The 16,841-nt window shown below is 38.4% G+C and overlaps 1 protein-coding gene across 7 annotated transcripts in view; it reads right to left on the bottom strand.

Moving 5' to 3' along the window:
• Nucleotides 1–16,841, bottom strand: part of BBS9 (Bardet-Biedl syndrome 9) — a 439,924-nt gene that overhangs the window by 45,804 nt on the left and 377,279 nt on the right. For all 7 annotated transcript variants that reach the window (XM_073809810.1, XM_073809813.1, XM_073809807.1 and 4 more), the window contains one exon: nt 16,352–16,574. In XM_073809810.1, the coding sequence (XP_073665911.1) occupies nt 16,352–16,574 (223 nt within the window). The remainder of the gene's footprint in view (nt 1–16,351; nt 16,575–16,841) is intronic.

Genomic DNA, 16,841 nt, shown 5'->3' with positions numbered 1-16,841 from the left:
ATTAATTTGGATATAACTGAACTCATGACCTGTCTCCTTTAACCTTCGTCATCTTCCAAAGATGCCTCTTGATGAGTGGAGCACCAGCCAACTAGAACAAGCAATCCAGGAGCCCTCCCCAGTACTTCTCTTTTCCACTCAACCCTTATCTCCAATCAATTAATAAAGTCTGCTGATTTTCTCTCCTGAAAAAGTTCTCATAGCTATCTGCTCCTCTTGATTTCCACTGCTACTTCCCAAGTCTGAGCCTCTATCATCTCTTGCCTCATAGTATGTACCTCATTTTGTAACTGGATATCTGTATGATTATTTCATTAATTGACAAAATAGACTCTGTAATGGAGAGACCATGTCTGTTTTGTTCACCATCAATTTTCCACCACCTGCAATAGTACCTGGAACATAAAGAAGGAATAAGTAAAGAAACTGGCCTAACTGGAGCTAAGGGTTCAGGATAAAGAGGAGTGAAAGAAGTAACGATTAAGCCAGATTATGAAGGGCCTGAACCTAAAACAAGAAACTTGGTACTATTCTGCTAGGAATGGGGTTGATACTGTGTACTTCTAAAGAAATAACAAGATGGGGACAAAGTACTGATTTGTTTGATACAGTGCTTAAACTCTCTATTTCTATAAACTGAAAAAAACATGCTAGCAAGACACATAAAATTTATTTCCATTAATGATAAGGAATAAATATACAAAAGAAGAAATGTTACAAAATATATTAGAACCTTAGGTAAAAGTCTGTCAGCTCCCACCTCTGCCCTCATCTTGCTCCATCTCAGCAACATGTGACAATGCTGACCTTGGAAATTCTCCCCTCTCTTGGCTTCCATGTGGCTCTTTTCTCACAGTTTTCATCTTACTCATTCCTTGGCTACTTCTCCTCAATTTCCGATGTTGGTTCTTGCCCTTCCTGACTTCGAGATGCTGGAAGGCCTCAAGATTTAGATGAGGCCTCCCTTCTGTTTTCTCTTTCCACACAAGTGAGCCCATCCAGTTTCAAATACCATACAGAGGCTGCCGCCTCCCGACAGTCTCTCTGCAGCCCCGGCTTCTCTCCTGAGATCCAGACCACTCAACATTTACGACTGGGTGCCCACTAGGCCTCACAGGGGGAATAGGTCCAAAACTGAGTCTTTTATTCTGTCCTCCCCATCATCCACATTCACACACACCCTGTTCTTCCCCCATATTCCCCATTTCACCAACAACATTACTGTCTACCTTGTTACTAAATCCAACATTCCAGGAGTCATCTCTGCTTCCTCCCTCATCTCACCCCTTACATACAATCCCCATCACCACGTTCTACGTATTCTTGCCTCTAAAATATGCCATTGCCACAACTCCAGTCATCGTCACCTCGTGCCTACACTTCTACAATAGTCTCTCTAGCTCTCCCCGTTTCCGTTCCAGCTGTTTTCCAAATCCTTCCAGACGCAGTAGCCATAGTAATTCTTAAAAACATAGATCTGATCATATAATTTCCCTGCTTAAAACCATTTGATGGCTTCCCACTACTCATAGGATAACATCTAAATTCCTTACCATAAATGTAAGGAATACTAGCATGATGTGGCTCTCCCTGCCACACTTCCTCATTAAGATCAAGCCATCAAGTATCTTTTGAATACACCAAGCCCTTTATCACCTACAGCCCTTTAAATTCTTTTTTCTCCAGCTTTATTAAGGTATAATTAAATAAAGTTGTAAGAGATTTAAACTGTACATGTGATGATTTGATATATAATATGCTGTGAAATTATTCTCCTCAATGAGTTAATTAACACATTCATCAGCTCACATATTTACGTGTGTGTGTGTGTGTATGTGTGTTTGTGTGTGTGAACATTTAAGTTCCACTCTCTTAGCAAATCCAGGCCTTTGAATCCTATTTGTTCAGCCTGGAATGCCCTTCCCCTAGTTCTTTCACATCACGGAAGCCTTCCCCAATCACCCTGTCTAAAGAAGCCCCCACTGGCAACTCTCAACTTCCTATCTGTTTCCCCGCCCATAATACAACCTGCAACTCTTCTGTTTATTATCTGGCTCCTCCACCAGAATGTAAGCTCTCATGAGGGTGGAAGTGGTGCCTCTCTTCTTAATCAGTATGTTCCAATGCCCAGTATAGTGCCTGGAACATGATGGTATTTTTTTTTTAAATTTTTGTTAAATGAACAAAAAATAGTCCTATTTCATGAAGAAAACTCCTTTCCCCCTTTCAGAAATTTTACATGTGCAAATTTTACTTCTAATATTGTTCCCTATACCAAAGATGAATTGTTTACAGATATTGCTATTAGCTTCATCTCAAATTTATATTTAAGAGACCACAATATAATTGGTATAATTTATAAGTCTGGAGGAGAAGAAAAAGAAGATAGTCAATGTAATGTAACAGAGTGAAAACTGAGCAAAGTTTAGAAATGAGAAAGCAACACCAGAAAATAAAAGGCAAATGGTTCAAGTGAGATGAATATGGGGCTACAAGGTCCCTGAGGAAACAAGAATACAGGAGAGGAGGCAATTCAATCATTAACTGTCTTTGGGATACTTATTACATGGCAGGCGCTGAGCTGAGCAGTATACGGTAGTGAATAACACAGACATTGTTTCTCTCCTCATGAAACTTATAGTATAGTGGGGAAAATATTAAATAAACCCATAATGAACATATAATTTTGAACTATGCTTTATGCTCTGAAGAAACAGTCCAAGAGGCCATGTGTGAGAATAACAAGGGTCATAGAAAAACTCTTACAGGAAAGTGACCTATAAGTTGAGACCTGAGGATGGATATAAATTAGCTGGTGAGCATGAGTATCTGTGGCAGGTAAAAGTTTGGGGGTAAATAGAGGACAGTATTCAAGACAAAGGGACCAGCATATGCAAAGATCAGAGACAAGGAAAAGTTTGATGAGTGGAACTGAAAGGAGACTTGTGTGGCTAAAGCAGAGAGAGCAAAAGGAATTGTGGGGAATTGCTGGTAGAGGACTGGATGGAGAGAAAGGAAGCAGAGTCCTGTAGGCCAAAGTAAGATGTCTGAGTTTAATCCTAAAATCAAGTGTGTCTTCTTCTGAGAAAGAACAGAAAGACAAACAATGAATAAAATTACAAAAGAAATTCTGAAATAAACTGATGGGAAGCAGAGTTTGCTTTGACAGTCTTGATCTTCATGGTATAGCAGGAGGATGTCTTCTGCTCAGTTTGGAGAAGAGGTGGGATCTTGAGTAAAATGACAAGGATTAATTTCTGTTGAAAATAAGGTGGGAAATCAATCAAAAACATGTAAATAGCATTCTAATTAGCAGGGGGAGGGTCCAGGTGAAGTCACACAGCATGAAAGAAGATAGAAGCAGTTGGGTCAGTTTTATGATTAATATTAGCAACTATTTCCGGTCCCAGAGCAGATCCAAGGAAAGCCAAAGATTTACTCAGGCTGGAAACTGATAAGGAAACTAGGTTAGAAATCCATGGGGTTCCACAAGGCAGAGCAAAAAGGGAATGGAGGAGCAGACGGAGGTGGAGTGGGGGTGATGGAAGGCGGGGGTACAGAGGAAAAGAGAACTGAGTGATGTGAAATCAGAAAAGGGAGGAGATAATGTTCAGGTAAATGGTTCAATTCAAATCAGTCTCACAAGGATATGCTGAGCACCTTCTGTGTAGATTCTAGAGTATGGAAATGAATGACAGTCTCTGCCCTCAGAGATGTCATAGTTTAGAAAGCTGATGTCAACAGAGAGTAGACAATAATGACTGATGATCTAACACAAAAATAAGAATAAACTCAAAGATATGACGAAAATAATATGAAAATTGTTTTTATGGTACAAAGTGTTTTAATGATCACTACAGATATTTTATCAAATTTATTAGGAAAATTTCTCAAGAATTACTTTGATCTAAAAAAGAATATATATATATATATAAAAATGAATCACTGTGCTGTACACCTGAAACTAACAGAACATTGTAAATCAACCATATTTCAATAAAATTTTATTTTAAAAAGAATTTGGCTTCTTTTTCTGGAAATTGAAACACATTCTTTCATCAGAAAACTCTGAAAATTATAGTGCCCGAATAATAGTAATAGTAATAAACTAAACTAAATTATATAACCAAACAGAATTATTTTAACTAGTCACAAAGAATCTGTCTCAAATAATAAAATATACCATCCTTCCATTTCACTAAATGAAGGAAAAGAGAAAGAAGCTTTAGTCATAAGAAAGACACAGGCACAAATGGTTTATAGCTGGCACTCTTTCCCCTTACTCTGACTTATTTTGCTGCTTGGCATTTTCATTGTCTAAAATTTGGTTTTCTATATATTGACTGCCTGATGCCAGAATGTTAGCTCCACGAGGGCAGGAATTGTTTGTCCAGTTTATCACTGTGCCTCTAGTACCTAGAACAGTGCCTGAAGCATAGTAAGTACTCAACAACAATTTCACTTTGGGGTCTCAATCTTGGCTTGTTATATGATGTGTTTTCTAACGGAAATGATGGATGAAGTACATAATTTATAAATTTATAAAGTGTATAAATTATCAATGATTTTCCATGAGTTAACATGTTAAGTTTTAAAAATTATAGCACTCATGTTTTATCTAATTTTGAAAGGAGAGATTATTTTTTTAATCTCTTAAAAAAATAAAAACAGGGCTTCCCTGGTGAGTAGTTAAGATTCCACCTGCCAGTGCAGGGGACATGGGTTCAAGCCCCGGTCTGGGAAGATCCCACATGCTGCAGAGCAACTAAGCCCGTGCACCACAACTACTGAGCCTGCGCTCTAGAGCCCATGAGCTACAACCATTGAGCCCGGGAGCCACAACTCCTGAGCCCACGTGCCACAACTACTGAAGCCTGCGCACCTAGAGCCCATGCTCTGCAACAAGAGAAGCCACCGCAATGAGAAGCCCACGTACCGCAACAAAGAGTAGCCCCAGCTTGCCACAACTAGAGAAAGCCTGTGCACAGCAGCGAAGACCCAACGCAGCCAAAAATAAATAAATAAAATAATTAATTTATGAAAATAATAAATAAATAATAAAAACAGATAACAACATCAGGTAACTTATCTGCATAAGTATACTGACTAAATGTCCCAGTGACAAAGTGTGCTGCATCCAACTTTATTTTTTCATTGAAACCCACCAGACTTCACACCAGAACCCTTGGTATCTGCCTTGGCACTTGCTTATAACTAGAATACTAGTAAGCTGGAGCCCTGTACCCCTCGCCACACTATTCACTAGTACAATGTATTTGCTTCTCGTTTTATGCTTACAGTCACTTCCAAGCCTACTTTTTAACAAAAAAAATAAAAGCCAAAAATATCTTAGAACAACCAATATGCAAATACCTGTACCAAATAAAAATGATCCTATCGGTATTAGCATAAATCACAGCTCCTGAAGCTAGAGAGTGACATCACTTTATTTTTCAGTAACATTTTCCATATGGCATGGAGTATGGCTCAGAAAGTAGACGTGAAAGAAATACAAAAATTCTAACTAACCAAAATGTTTACTTTTAAATAAAAAATTAAACATTTTAAAAACAAAAAGCTACATTTTAAAAAACATACAGAGTTGAGACATATTGTACAGAGGAGTACAACTAAAGGTGCTTTACTTTTCAGAATCAGATTATATGCTCCGAGAACCACCAGCTATAAAAGTTTTTCATTTTAATTTTAAATTGTTTAAGAAATAACCACATTACACAAAAATCAGAAGGGGCTAATTATTCCAACAATTTATTTGAATAAACACACTAAAAAAATTTTTTTTTAAGTTTAGTAGGAAAAGTTTTTTTTAAAGGCCAGCAGCTCAGACCTGACTTCATTCAGCAGTTCAAACTGCAAGAACATCACCTTTCCCCTGTGGGTGTCTGTGCAGTGTCAGAAGCAGAATGCCATTCTGAGGTTAGGCCAGGTATTTTGACCAAAATTAAAAATGACTAAGCCACAGGAGTAGGCCAAATCACTGGGTCTGCCCCATCTATCTGTGGATTTTCTCATTATGCATATATTTTAAGTGAAAATAAAGTGATATAAAATAAGTTTTAGTGACCTTCTCAGATGAGTAACTGGTTGGTGAGTTGCTTTTAAGCACTTGAAATACTTTATCCAGGCACCCTAAAGTCTAAAGGAAAATGAAAAACAATAAATACAACTTTAATAATATGCCTGAACTTACACTGAAAGCAGAGAATTTATTGTTGAAGATTGAATTCCTCAGAGAGACAGCAGGTATTGGGAGTAAAAGTTGAAGGGAAGAAAACAGGGTGTGTATTTACTACAATTTTGAGGTGAACCAGTAAAACCTTACTATTGAAGGCAGACCCACTGAGATAGCAGAAGTTCGGGCAGGGGTAGAAGTTGAGGGGAAGAAAACTAGAAAAAAAATTTACAAATTGAATTTGTAGAAATCCCTTCAAACCAACAGCGGCTGGAATAAATACAAACTTTTTCATCCTCCCATTTGAAGATAAAACAGTCCCAAATGTCTATCGAATATGTGAGAAAAGTTATTTTTGATATCATACAAAGCCTCAGACATAAATATTTTCCTCATGGATGCTCCAGTGTTACAAAGATACTCTTTCTTTTGGTCAACCTATGTAATTTTTAAGGATATTGAAAATTACACAGAGTTAGGGTTTCTATTGTAATATTTCATATGAGAATAGTCCAAAGAAAAGACAGCTCACATTTACACCTGGATGAGGGTTAAAATGTTCATTTTATATATTTGTTCATATGACACAACTAAAGAAATAGAAATAGTGATGCACTTTAAAAGTTATTTAATTCATCCCCCCTACTTTCAGGCAGGGTTTTTCCCAAATTATCTTTAGACTGTTGACTATCTGTATTAGTTTAAACATCTGTAGAGAAGGAAATTCCTCAAACTCCCCTGGTATTCTATTCCTGTATTAACAGCCCTACTTCCAAGAAACTGGGCTTTGGTCATCACATTCTAATTAGTTACCAGCCAGCTTGTCTAGCAACAAGTATTTGCTAAGTACACAAAGGGAGAATGTTATTCTATTAGGTCTTTGATGATAGGCCTTCCCGGATAGTTACTCCTAATTGCTTCTCCTCTCAAATACAACTCTAATCCTGGATTCAAATATTCTTCCACTAACCTTTATTCATCCCAGTATGGACTCCCTATTACAATGGATAATTATGACCATCCTATTAAAAACTGAATGCTTTCTTTACTTATAACAATATAGTTTGATTTTCAAAACAATTTTGAAACAGTGTGTTATTTCAAAACAAGGTGGTGCTACCTCAATATTTCAAGTGAGGAAACTATGGCTCCAGAAGAATAAGTAGCTGCACAATTGCTAAATGGTTGAGCTTGCCCCTCCCACAGCAGCTACGGCAAATCAACCTTAATTTACCACCTCACCATTCACCCCTTCTTGCTCACAGATTATTATAAAACTCTATTTCTCCAAAGCTCATGTGGCTGGACTTCATTAAACTTTCTTTTCTTTAAATCTCCCTACACTTCCAATTTATATCTGGGTTCTCATTTTTTTCTCTTCTCAAATACTAACTCTTTTCAGTTTACCTGTATTCTAGATTATTCCTCTGCCTCCTCAAACGTTCCCATTTAACATGAATGTTGGATTTTAGCACTCTCATCTTGCCACCATCCCCTGACCTTCAAACATCTTGAAATATCTTTTCTAAAGAGAAGAAAAAGAAAAGAAATAAAAACCTTGATCATAGCCTATTTACTTCTTTTTCTATCTGCCTTCCTATACTGTTCCGTCCAGTTACAGAAGGATCTTCCTTGACCTTCTTCTGTCCTTTATAGTACTGACACAACCTCTTCTGGGAATTCCTTGAAATTCACTTCCTCCCTGTAGAATCCACCTCTTGTCTGGCTCTGCAGATAAGTCCCAAATCCAGTGTTCCCCAGCTTCTGCCTTCACTACCAAAGGGTTCATCCAATTGCAAAGTTGCAATGATGACCTCTAAGCTGAGGATACTAAAATCTACTTTCAAGCTTTAATCTTTCCCTTCAACTCAAATCCCTCAGATCCAGCTATTGACATATCTCTTTTCTTGGATGCATCTTAATCATCTCAAGCTCACTGTATTTGAAATGAAGCACATTATTCATAACAAAATTACAAACTTAATCATTTCCATCAATGGCAACTAAAGAACTTGATGAACTATCTATATTCATCCCTATTCGTCATACTTCTCTCTATCCTGCATACCACCATCAGATTAGTATTTCTAAAACACTGGGGGTTATTTTTGTTTTGTTTTGTTTTTTAAACCATTTTTTAAATTGAACAAAACACTGTTTTTCCATAAATCACTTACAGCTTAAGAATCTTTAATAGCTTCCATCACCATTTGCATCATGCTCAATCTCTTTTATCCAGCTTTTCAAGTTCCTATATCAAAAGATGCTTACTGGGCTTCCCTGGTGGCACAGTGGTTGAGAGTCCGCCTGCTGATTCAGGGGACAAGGGTTCGTGCCCCAGTCCAGGAAGATCCCACATGCCAAGGGGTGGCTAGGCCCCGTAAGCCATGGACGCTGAGCCTGCGCGTCCGGAGCGTGTGCCCCGCGACGGGAGAGGCTACAACAGTGAGGGGCCCGCGTACCACCAAAAAAAAAAAAAAAAAAGATGCTTACTGATCTACCAAACTGAATTTCTAATCTGAAACTTAACCAGTTTACTTACAGACCCATATCTCCTTGCTTAGATCACCAACTCTATCTATAATATCTGCCACTATCCTTTCTAAAAGTCTAAAATTCACACCTACTTCAAGACTTAGCCTCTTTTGAAACAGCTCCACTGATTCATTCTGAAATATAAGGTAGACCAGTGGCAGTTTCCTATTTTTGATACTATACTACAGTCTATGAAATATCACCATTACGGAAAGCTGGATGAAGGGTACATGGGATTCTATGTAGTATTTTTGCATCTTCCTGTGAGTCTGTAATTATTTTAAAATAAGAAGTTTAAAAAAGATATGATGGGCATCAACTATATATATACCAGGCATAAGTAGGATGCTGTGTTCACAAAAAAGAATACAATATATCAATATATTGAGTCTTTCATGCACTTACTTTCTATCTGGAGGTATTATGGACTGACTTATGTCCTCCCCAAAATTCACAGGTTGAAGCCCTAACCCCCAGTATGACTGTATTTGGAAATAGGGCTTTTAAAGAGGTAATCAAGGTTAAATGAGGTCATGAGGGTGAGGCCCCAACCCAAAAGTACTAGTGTCCTTATAAGAGGAGGAAGACATACCAGGAGTGTGCATGCACAGAGAAAAAGGCCATGTGAGGACACAGAGAGAAGGTGGCCATCTGCAAGCCAAGGAGAAAGACCTCAGGAGAAACCAAAACTATGAGCACCCTGATTTTGGACTTCCAGCCTCCAAAACTGTGATTGAAAATAAATTTCTGTTGTTTAGGCCACCCAGCCTGTGGTATTTTGTTATTAGTTTGCCCTAGCAAACTAATACAGTGGTAAGGGATGAAATAAAAATATTAAACAATGGTACCCTACAATAAGTACAGTAAAAGCCATATACCAGAGACCAGGGAAGCACAGAAGAACAAGTAGTGCCAGGAAGGCCAATGAATGCTTTGTGGAATATCATTTCTTCTGGGTCTTCAGAAATTAGTGGTAATTTTACCACCAGCTAAAGACTGACTCTCTAAGTCAAAGAAACTATTTAAAAGTATAGAAGCTTACAAAGCATGGTGTATTTGGAAAATACTGAGAAATTCAGTATTAGTAAAGGATTTTAAGGAAGAAAGTACAGAATATAAGGGTAGAAGGATAATGTGGGTCTATTTAGTAAGGAGCATTGTATTTCAGGCTTAGAACTTTTGATTTAATGTGGTAGGTAACACCTGTGGAATATTTTCAAGCAGAGAAGTAACATACCCATATCCCTGTTTTTCCAAAGAAACTCATATTCATGGAAAAGTATAAATTCATTATGGATGTATACAGATTTAGCTACAAGAAAGGAAAATCCATACCATTAGCCATCACTATGCACTTCCCCATGCCAACCTCGCCCCCAGGCCTAGGCAACCACTAATATACTTTCTATCTCTATGAATTTGCCTATTCTGAACATTTTATATGAATGGAATCATAATATATGGTCTTTTGGACTGGCTTCTGTTACTCGGCATAATGTTTTCAAGGTTCATCCATGTTGTAGTTCTTTTTATTGCTAAAGAATATTCCACTGTATGGATATACTATATTTATTTATCCATTCATCATTTGAGGAATATTTGGATTGTTTCCACTTTTTGATTATAATGTTTCTATGAACATTCATAAGTTGTTTGTTTTTGATGGTAGTACTAAAAATAAAAGAGGATTTTTAATACAAGAAGACTATTGGTACGTCATTTTAGTAGTCTGAATAGGAGATAAGAGCATTAGTAATGTAATGGCAATGTGGACAGTGAAAAGAGATATATTTGGGAGGTGCTACCATCAGGTTTTGGTAACTGACTGAACATGGAGAGGAAAGGAAACAGACTCAAGATTGTTTCTGAGGACGCTGGCCTGGGCATTGGGTAATATCATCGACTGAGATCAGGCACACCTAGGAGATGAGTTTCATTCAGGCATGTGGAATTGGAGAGGACTGTGGGGTATTAATGGAGACATGTGAAACCTGGAAGACGCCAGACAGAAAGGTACAAATTTAGAGGCACATGGAATTCAGGTGGTAGTTGGATCAGATCGTCCAGGAGAGCATAAAGATGGAACACCAATAGTCAAGAGACAAAAAGGAACAAGAAGGCATAAAGCAGACTGGAAAAGATAAGCCTGCAGGGGCCAGGAACAGTTTCCAACAGTAAAAGAGAAGCCAAGGAATGAAAACGTTTTAAGAAGGAAATGGTCTTACTGAAAAAGGCTGCAGAGCAGTCAAGGGGGTTGTGTGTTCACCCAATTTAGCAATTATGTAGCCACTTGGGAAAAGGTTAAAAAAGTGCTCAGAGATCAATATCTTGCATGATTTGGCCTACTTTTGGAGAGGAGAGGCAGAGGTAGGAAGGAGGCAGAATCCATAAACTAGCTGCACAAAGTCCTGCAAAGTACTTGGGTCTCTTTATCAGAACTGAAATACAAACAAGCCCCATAAATACAGGTCATTGCCCTTGAATAACATAAAAGTCATTAATTTCCTGATTTATGACACCAGTCCTTGTTTTTTCCTTACCACCATTTCTGATACAACTATAGTCATTTTATTGTTGGCATTTTCTATCACAGTCTCTTTTTACAAAAGTTATATTCGTTATTTGTACGAAAATGTACACATTATATGGAAGAGAACTAGCAGGAGGACACTCAGACACCACCTATAACTGTGGCACCCAGTATAATTATCATTAACATACACCTCGGTTTATATGCGTCTGGACCAGATTTTGAGACGTGTATCACTGAAGCTCTGTCTTTTGCTTTCTGCCTTTATTGACTTACTTAGAAAGACTTATCCTGCACCTCCATGTCTATGTATCTACCTCTATTTCATTGTGTGTTTTTGTGTTTCCTTTTTTTTTTTTTACGTTTACATCTCTTATCCATCTGAAATGTATCGTGGCACACAGAATGGGCTAGGGAATCTATTTTTTCTTCAAATGGTTGGCCTGTTCCCAGAAACATTTTTCAATTAATTCACCTTGTCCACTCTCCATTGCTTTGAAATGTCACATTAGCACATGAGATCAGAATTCAGGCTAGCACCTTCTAAATTCTTACATACATAATTTTGGGGAGGGGGGATTCTCCTACTTATAGATGTTCTAATTATCCCAATTGTAATCATAAAAAAGCAAAAGCATAATACAAAGATATTCACTCAAAAACGAATTGGCCACTTATAAAATTAGTCTCTACTCCAGTATCTTTCCACATTTAACACTAGAGGAATCCCCATCTGCTATCAACTTTTTGTATTGGTTCATCTCTCACCAACTGTTGGAAACTGTTGCAAATACAGCATAAATGGGCTGCAGAGGGAAATTACAAACCTTGCAAATGATGCAAGATGCAATGCAGTTAAAGTGTTATTAGAGAACCGCTTGTATCACATGCAAGGACAGTACCCGGAGAAAATCTGGCAATTGAGGACAGGAATAGAGATGCAGATGTAGAGAATGGACTTGAGGACACGGGGAGGGGGAAGGGTAAGCTGGGATGAAGTGAGAGAGTGGCATGGACATATATACACTACCAAATGTAAAACAGATAGCTAGTGGGAAGCAGCCACATAGCACAGGGAGATCATCTCCTTGCTTTGTGACCACCTAGAGAGGTGGGATAGGGAGGGTGGGAGGGAGACGCAAGAGGGAGGAGATATGGGGATATATGTGTATGTATGGCTGATTCACTTTGTTATAAAGCAGAAACTAACAAACCATTGTAGAGCAATTATACTCCAATAAAGATGTTAAAAAAAAAAAAAAGAAAATCTGGCAATTGGTCCAGTTAACAATGAAGAGAAGAAAATTGGCTAGAATGATGACATGATAGATGTTTCTGAAGAAAATGGTTTGCAGATCAAAGAAAGATCCCTAGGAAAATGGATAATGCCTTGGAATATTTTTTCCTAAAAATTACCTTCTTTGTGAAGGTGCTAGTTAGGCCAAATTTGAGTGTCCATCATCATACCAGAAACAAAGCAAAAACAAAAACCTCACGCAATTTCTTCATTGCTGTCTCTAAGAATTGGCACAAAATTGCAGGCATAACATCAATTCTGGCAAATATATGATAAACTTACTGTTGATTTTAACTTTACTCTTTTTCAAACAAATCTTTTGTTTTCCTAATGAAAACAATGAAATGTTGGTTCCAGTTTCAGGTAGTCTTCTTCTGATACCAATTAGTCTCGAACCTTCCATACTTTATAATCACTAGCAATCTAAGGTAAACCTCAGCCTCAAGCACCTGCAGGGTTGCAGCAAGTAACAAACAGGTATGAGAAAGCCAGCTAGGCAACTAAAGGCATTCACATTCAGATTTTTTTTAAAACACTACCCTGGTGGCCCTCTGTAACTCTTGTTCTAAGGGTAGAATACATACCACTGAGATTAGAAAAAAGACATTTAATGAAAATGCAATATTCCCCAGCTGAAAGATGTGAATACAGAGGTACAGATAAGAAAAATACAAGTTTGATGGTTCTGTAATAAAAAGAATACCCAATAAAGATTAGGCTAAATCCTGATAGAGAAGCTGAAGGTTGATAAAGGCAAGCAGGAGAAATGTGAGGCAAAGAAGTCCATAAGGTAATTCCCAGTGGGAAAGATTTTCAAATTCTGGACGCCAGGGAGGATGTCGTCATCATGGCCTTTACTGGAGCAAAGAAAGGGCACATCCAAGGTGCTGGGTTCATAAAGTCATGAGGCTAGAGAAGACCAAGAGTTTTTTATTCTGAGATTCATCTGTAATTTAATAGGGAACATGGTAAAATTACACACATCCCTGCCTTTTAATACCAACCACTAAGTCACTTCATCTTCCTAGCGCCTTCGTTACCTCAGCTGTTAAGAGAGGGAAGTAAACCAGATGATTTCTGAGTTCCTGCCCAGCTATTAAAAAAAGATCATGTCTGTGAAAAATGCTTGTATGCTTATGTGTTCAGTAATCTACTCCTTTCTAATATGCCACTTTACCTTCACATATTCTGAAACAACTACTATAGCTAAACATCAGAAATTTCACAACTACTGGTTTGAAGCAGAAATAACGCAGAAATAATCTCTGTAATAATGGTACCATGTCACCTACTGAGATAATAAAAATTAAGCACAAAGCAAATACAGGGTAAATCCTTATTATATTCCTCATAGCAAAGAAAAGAGACTGTGTGAAATTTCTGCCCTTTTCCTCCCACAATTCTAGGCCAATTTAAGTGAAAACAAGGCCAGATCAAGAATAGCTCACACAGGAGGAGGCTCTGGCTAGAAATATATTTGTACCGTGTGGTCTGTGTGGTCTAGAGGGAAGCACAGTGCACTACAAGATTTGGATTCTAGACCTAACCCTTCTGGTAACCATGTAACTCTGGGAAAGATATTTAGCTTTCCTTAACTCAATTTCTATTTGTAAAACAGCAATAATTCTACATGTTTCTTCTACCTCAGAAACGTGTTAAGTACAGAAATAAGTATGTGAAAAATCTGAGCTCTATGGAGGAAAGGTATTATAGGCAATAATGGAGCATGGTAATGACGAAGAGCACTGATTTAACAAATTTTAAGAACTTGCTATCATGATTGGATATGGCAGGTGGGAGGGAGAGTCACTCAACTAAAGTCAAAAAGTGGGTCATCATTAAGTAAAAGCAAGCAATTATGACCGACAAATACGCACAGCCTCAATCTCTCCAACGGGATGAACTCGGCTAGACTAGTGTGACAGGCACACACCTGGCTTCCAGATTCCTGGTTTGTGAACAAACACATTTTCCATCTTCCTTCATTTCTCCCTCCCTTCCTTCTCTTCCTCCTTTCCTCTGCCTCTTCCTTCCAAACATTCAGAAATTTTACATCAAGGGTTTCAAAGGACACAGCCCTGAAGTTGCTTCCAAATCTAGTTATTTAAACAAATGTCTAAAGTTCTATAATCAATAAATGTGACTAAAGAAGCATCGTTTCTCTCCAGGTGTCCAGGTGTTTGCTCACAGCAATGCCACCGGACTCCCAGTGGCTGTTTCCAAAGAGGCTCCAACAAGGACGTGGGGAAGACAAGGCAGGGCTACCAAGGCCTGCACTGACAAACACACCAGCCAATCAGGGGGTCAGTCCATCTCTTTTTAAGCTTTCCCTTTTATGTATTTGGCCTTCTCCCTCAAGCCTCCTTTGTTTCTCCAATTGGCAAGAAAGGAGGGAGAGCCATATACTGATTGCTGATTATAGTGAATATTTTTCATTTAGTATCTCATTAAGCCTACATATTTATTTCTTAGGAAAATCATCCTAACAGTGGACAGAGATGGATGAATCGAGGCCCAAGGACCAGTTAGGAGGATGTTAACAAGGGCAAGATGAAGAAGACCTAAATTAAGACAAACTATTAGAACTGTTTCTAAGTAGGAAGGCAATTCTATTCTGAGATGCCACATTAGAAATATTACTTTGGAATGAAAGTTAGGTTCTGCCTGTGTATGATTAAGGCAAAAAAATTTTCAAACCATAGAGTACAGAATCCCATGGTCCCAAGCCAGCCGTTCTCTCCACCCCAAATTTATAAGGTGAATTATGCATACATCTGTACAATGGTAATAATTATAGTTTGAATTTTTTGAGTATATCTCTGTTCCAAGAATTGTGCTAGGTGCTTTACAAACATATAATGCCCTAGCAACAAGGAAGGCATTATTATACCCACTTTGAAAGGAGAAACTAGACTCTGGAAAGTTAAGAAACATATCCAGGTTATATGAGCAGTAACATCAGCATGGGGGGGCGGGCAGTAAGTGTACAAAACGCATGTAAGGAGGAAGATGAAAAACTCCACACCACTTCCCATACTATGGTCCTTGCTTTAGGAGGAAATAGATGCTACCGCTGCTGCGTTTAATAAATTCACTTACTTATGCTCCTTGCTGCTGCCATAAAGAGACACACTAAGTAGAGCTAAGCGGAACTTGGGAGTTGCGGCCTCTAAAGGACCGAATGCAGCGCTATTGACGGCTCAGCCCCTGACTGTGGGAAGGGCTGACTTGGATGCCCATGGTCATCACTGACTGCCCAGGTCTGGGCAACCTGGATCTCTCTCCCCCTGACACATAGAGGCCTCAGCCTTGAAGCCTGCTCATGTCTCCTGATCTCCAGTCTTTTTCTTTGTCTCTTCCCCCTTATTCTGGTGACCACAACCAGGAAAACAGCAGAAGGGATGGGACTCATCTGGACTATATTAGCTGCTTGTATTATCCTATTTACATTTATGAAATATGGTATCGTGAGATCACATTTAGTAAAATTTTCCTTAAAAATAGTTTTATTCTCTAATCCACTTTTTATTGGTTAGAAGCAAAACAAAATGGATCATATATTTAAAAGCAGAGGGAAGAAAAAAGACGTACCATTCTAGAAATGTCTAGCAAGCAAATACCCCAAGAATATTTATCCAAGTGGTTACCCTGGGATATCTGAGGGGAAACGTGAAAGTAATTTTCTTGGCTATCATCACTTTAATATGAAATGTAAACCCCAAGTACAACCACAGGCACATTCCTTTAATTTGGCCAAAGTACAGTTGTGTTTTGGGAGCATGAATGGAGCTCTTACCTGGCATGACCATGGTCTGGGGAGCCGCTGCGTCAGTACTTAGGCAGAGACGTCCACCTTTGGCTAATCGATCGCACAGCAAGGTGATATGTTTCTTCAATCGGCTTGTGTCTTTGGGTATGCTCAACTGGCTGCTGAGGTTCAAAGCCTGCTCCTTGGAACTCTTCGATAGGCAGGTCTTCAAAAGGTGGGAAATAGCAGCATCCACTGTTTCTTCCCAGCCCTGGATGCAAAAGCCAATTTGGAATTTATGCATAGATGACAAATGAGCAAAGTAAGCACTTTACTGTTAATCAAGTTATAAGATTATGAGTGTTTTTATGTCCCACTGTTGGGGACTTGTTAAGAGCTTGGTGCCTGGAATATTCCAGACCAGTCTGGTTTTAAATTCTAGCTCTGTCAATTGTTTGAGTATATTACTTAATTCCTCTTAGCCTCATCCTCACCTACAAATGAGGATACCAATAATATGTATCTCCAAGGGTTGGGG

The sequence above is a fragment of the Tursiops truncatus genome, chromosome 9, assembly GCF_011762595.2.
Source record: "Tursiops truncatus isolate mTurTru1 chromosome 9, mTurTru1.mat.Y, whole genome shotgun sequence".
Taxonomy (NCBI): domain Eukaryota; kingdom Metazoa; phylum Chordata; class Mammalia; order Artiodactyla; family Delphinidae; genus Tursiops; species Tursiops truncatus.
This window is presented reverse-complemented; position numbering and strand designations above follow the sequence as displayed.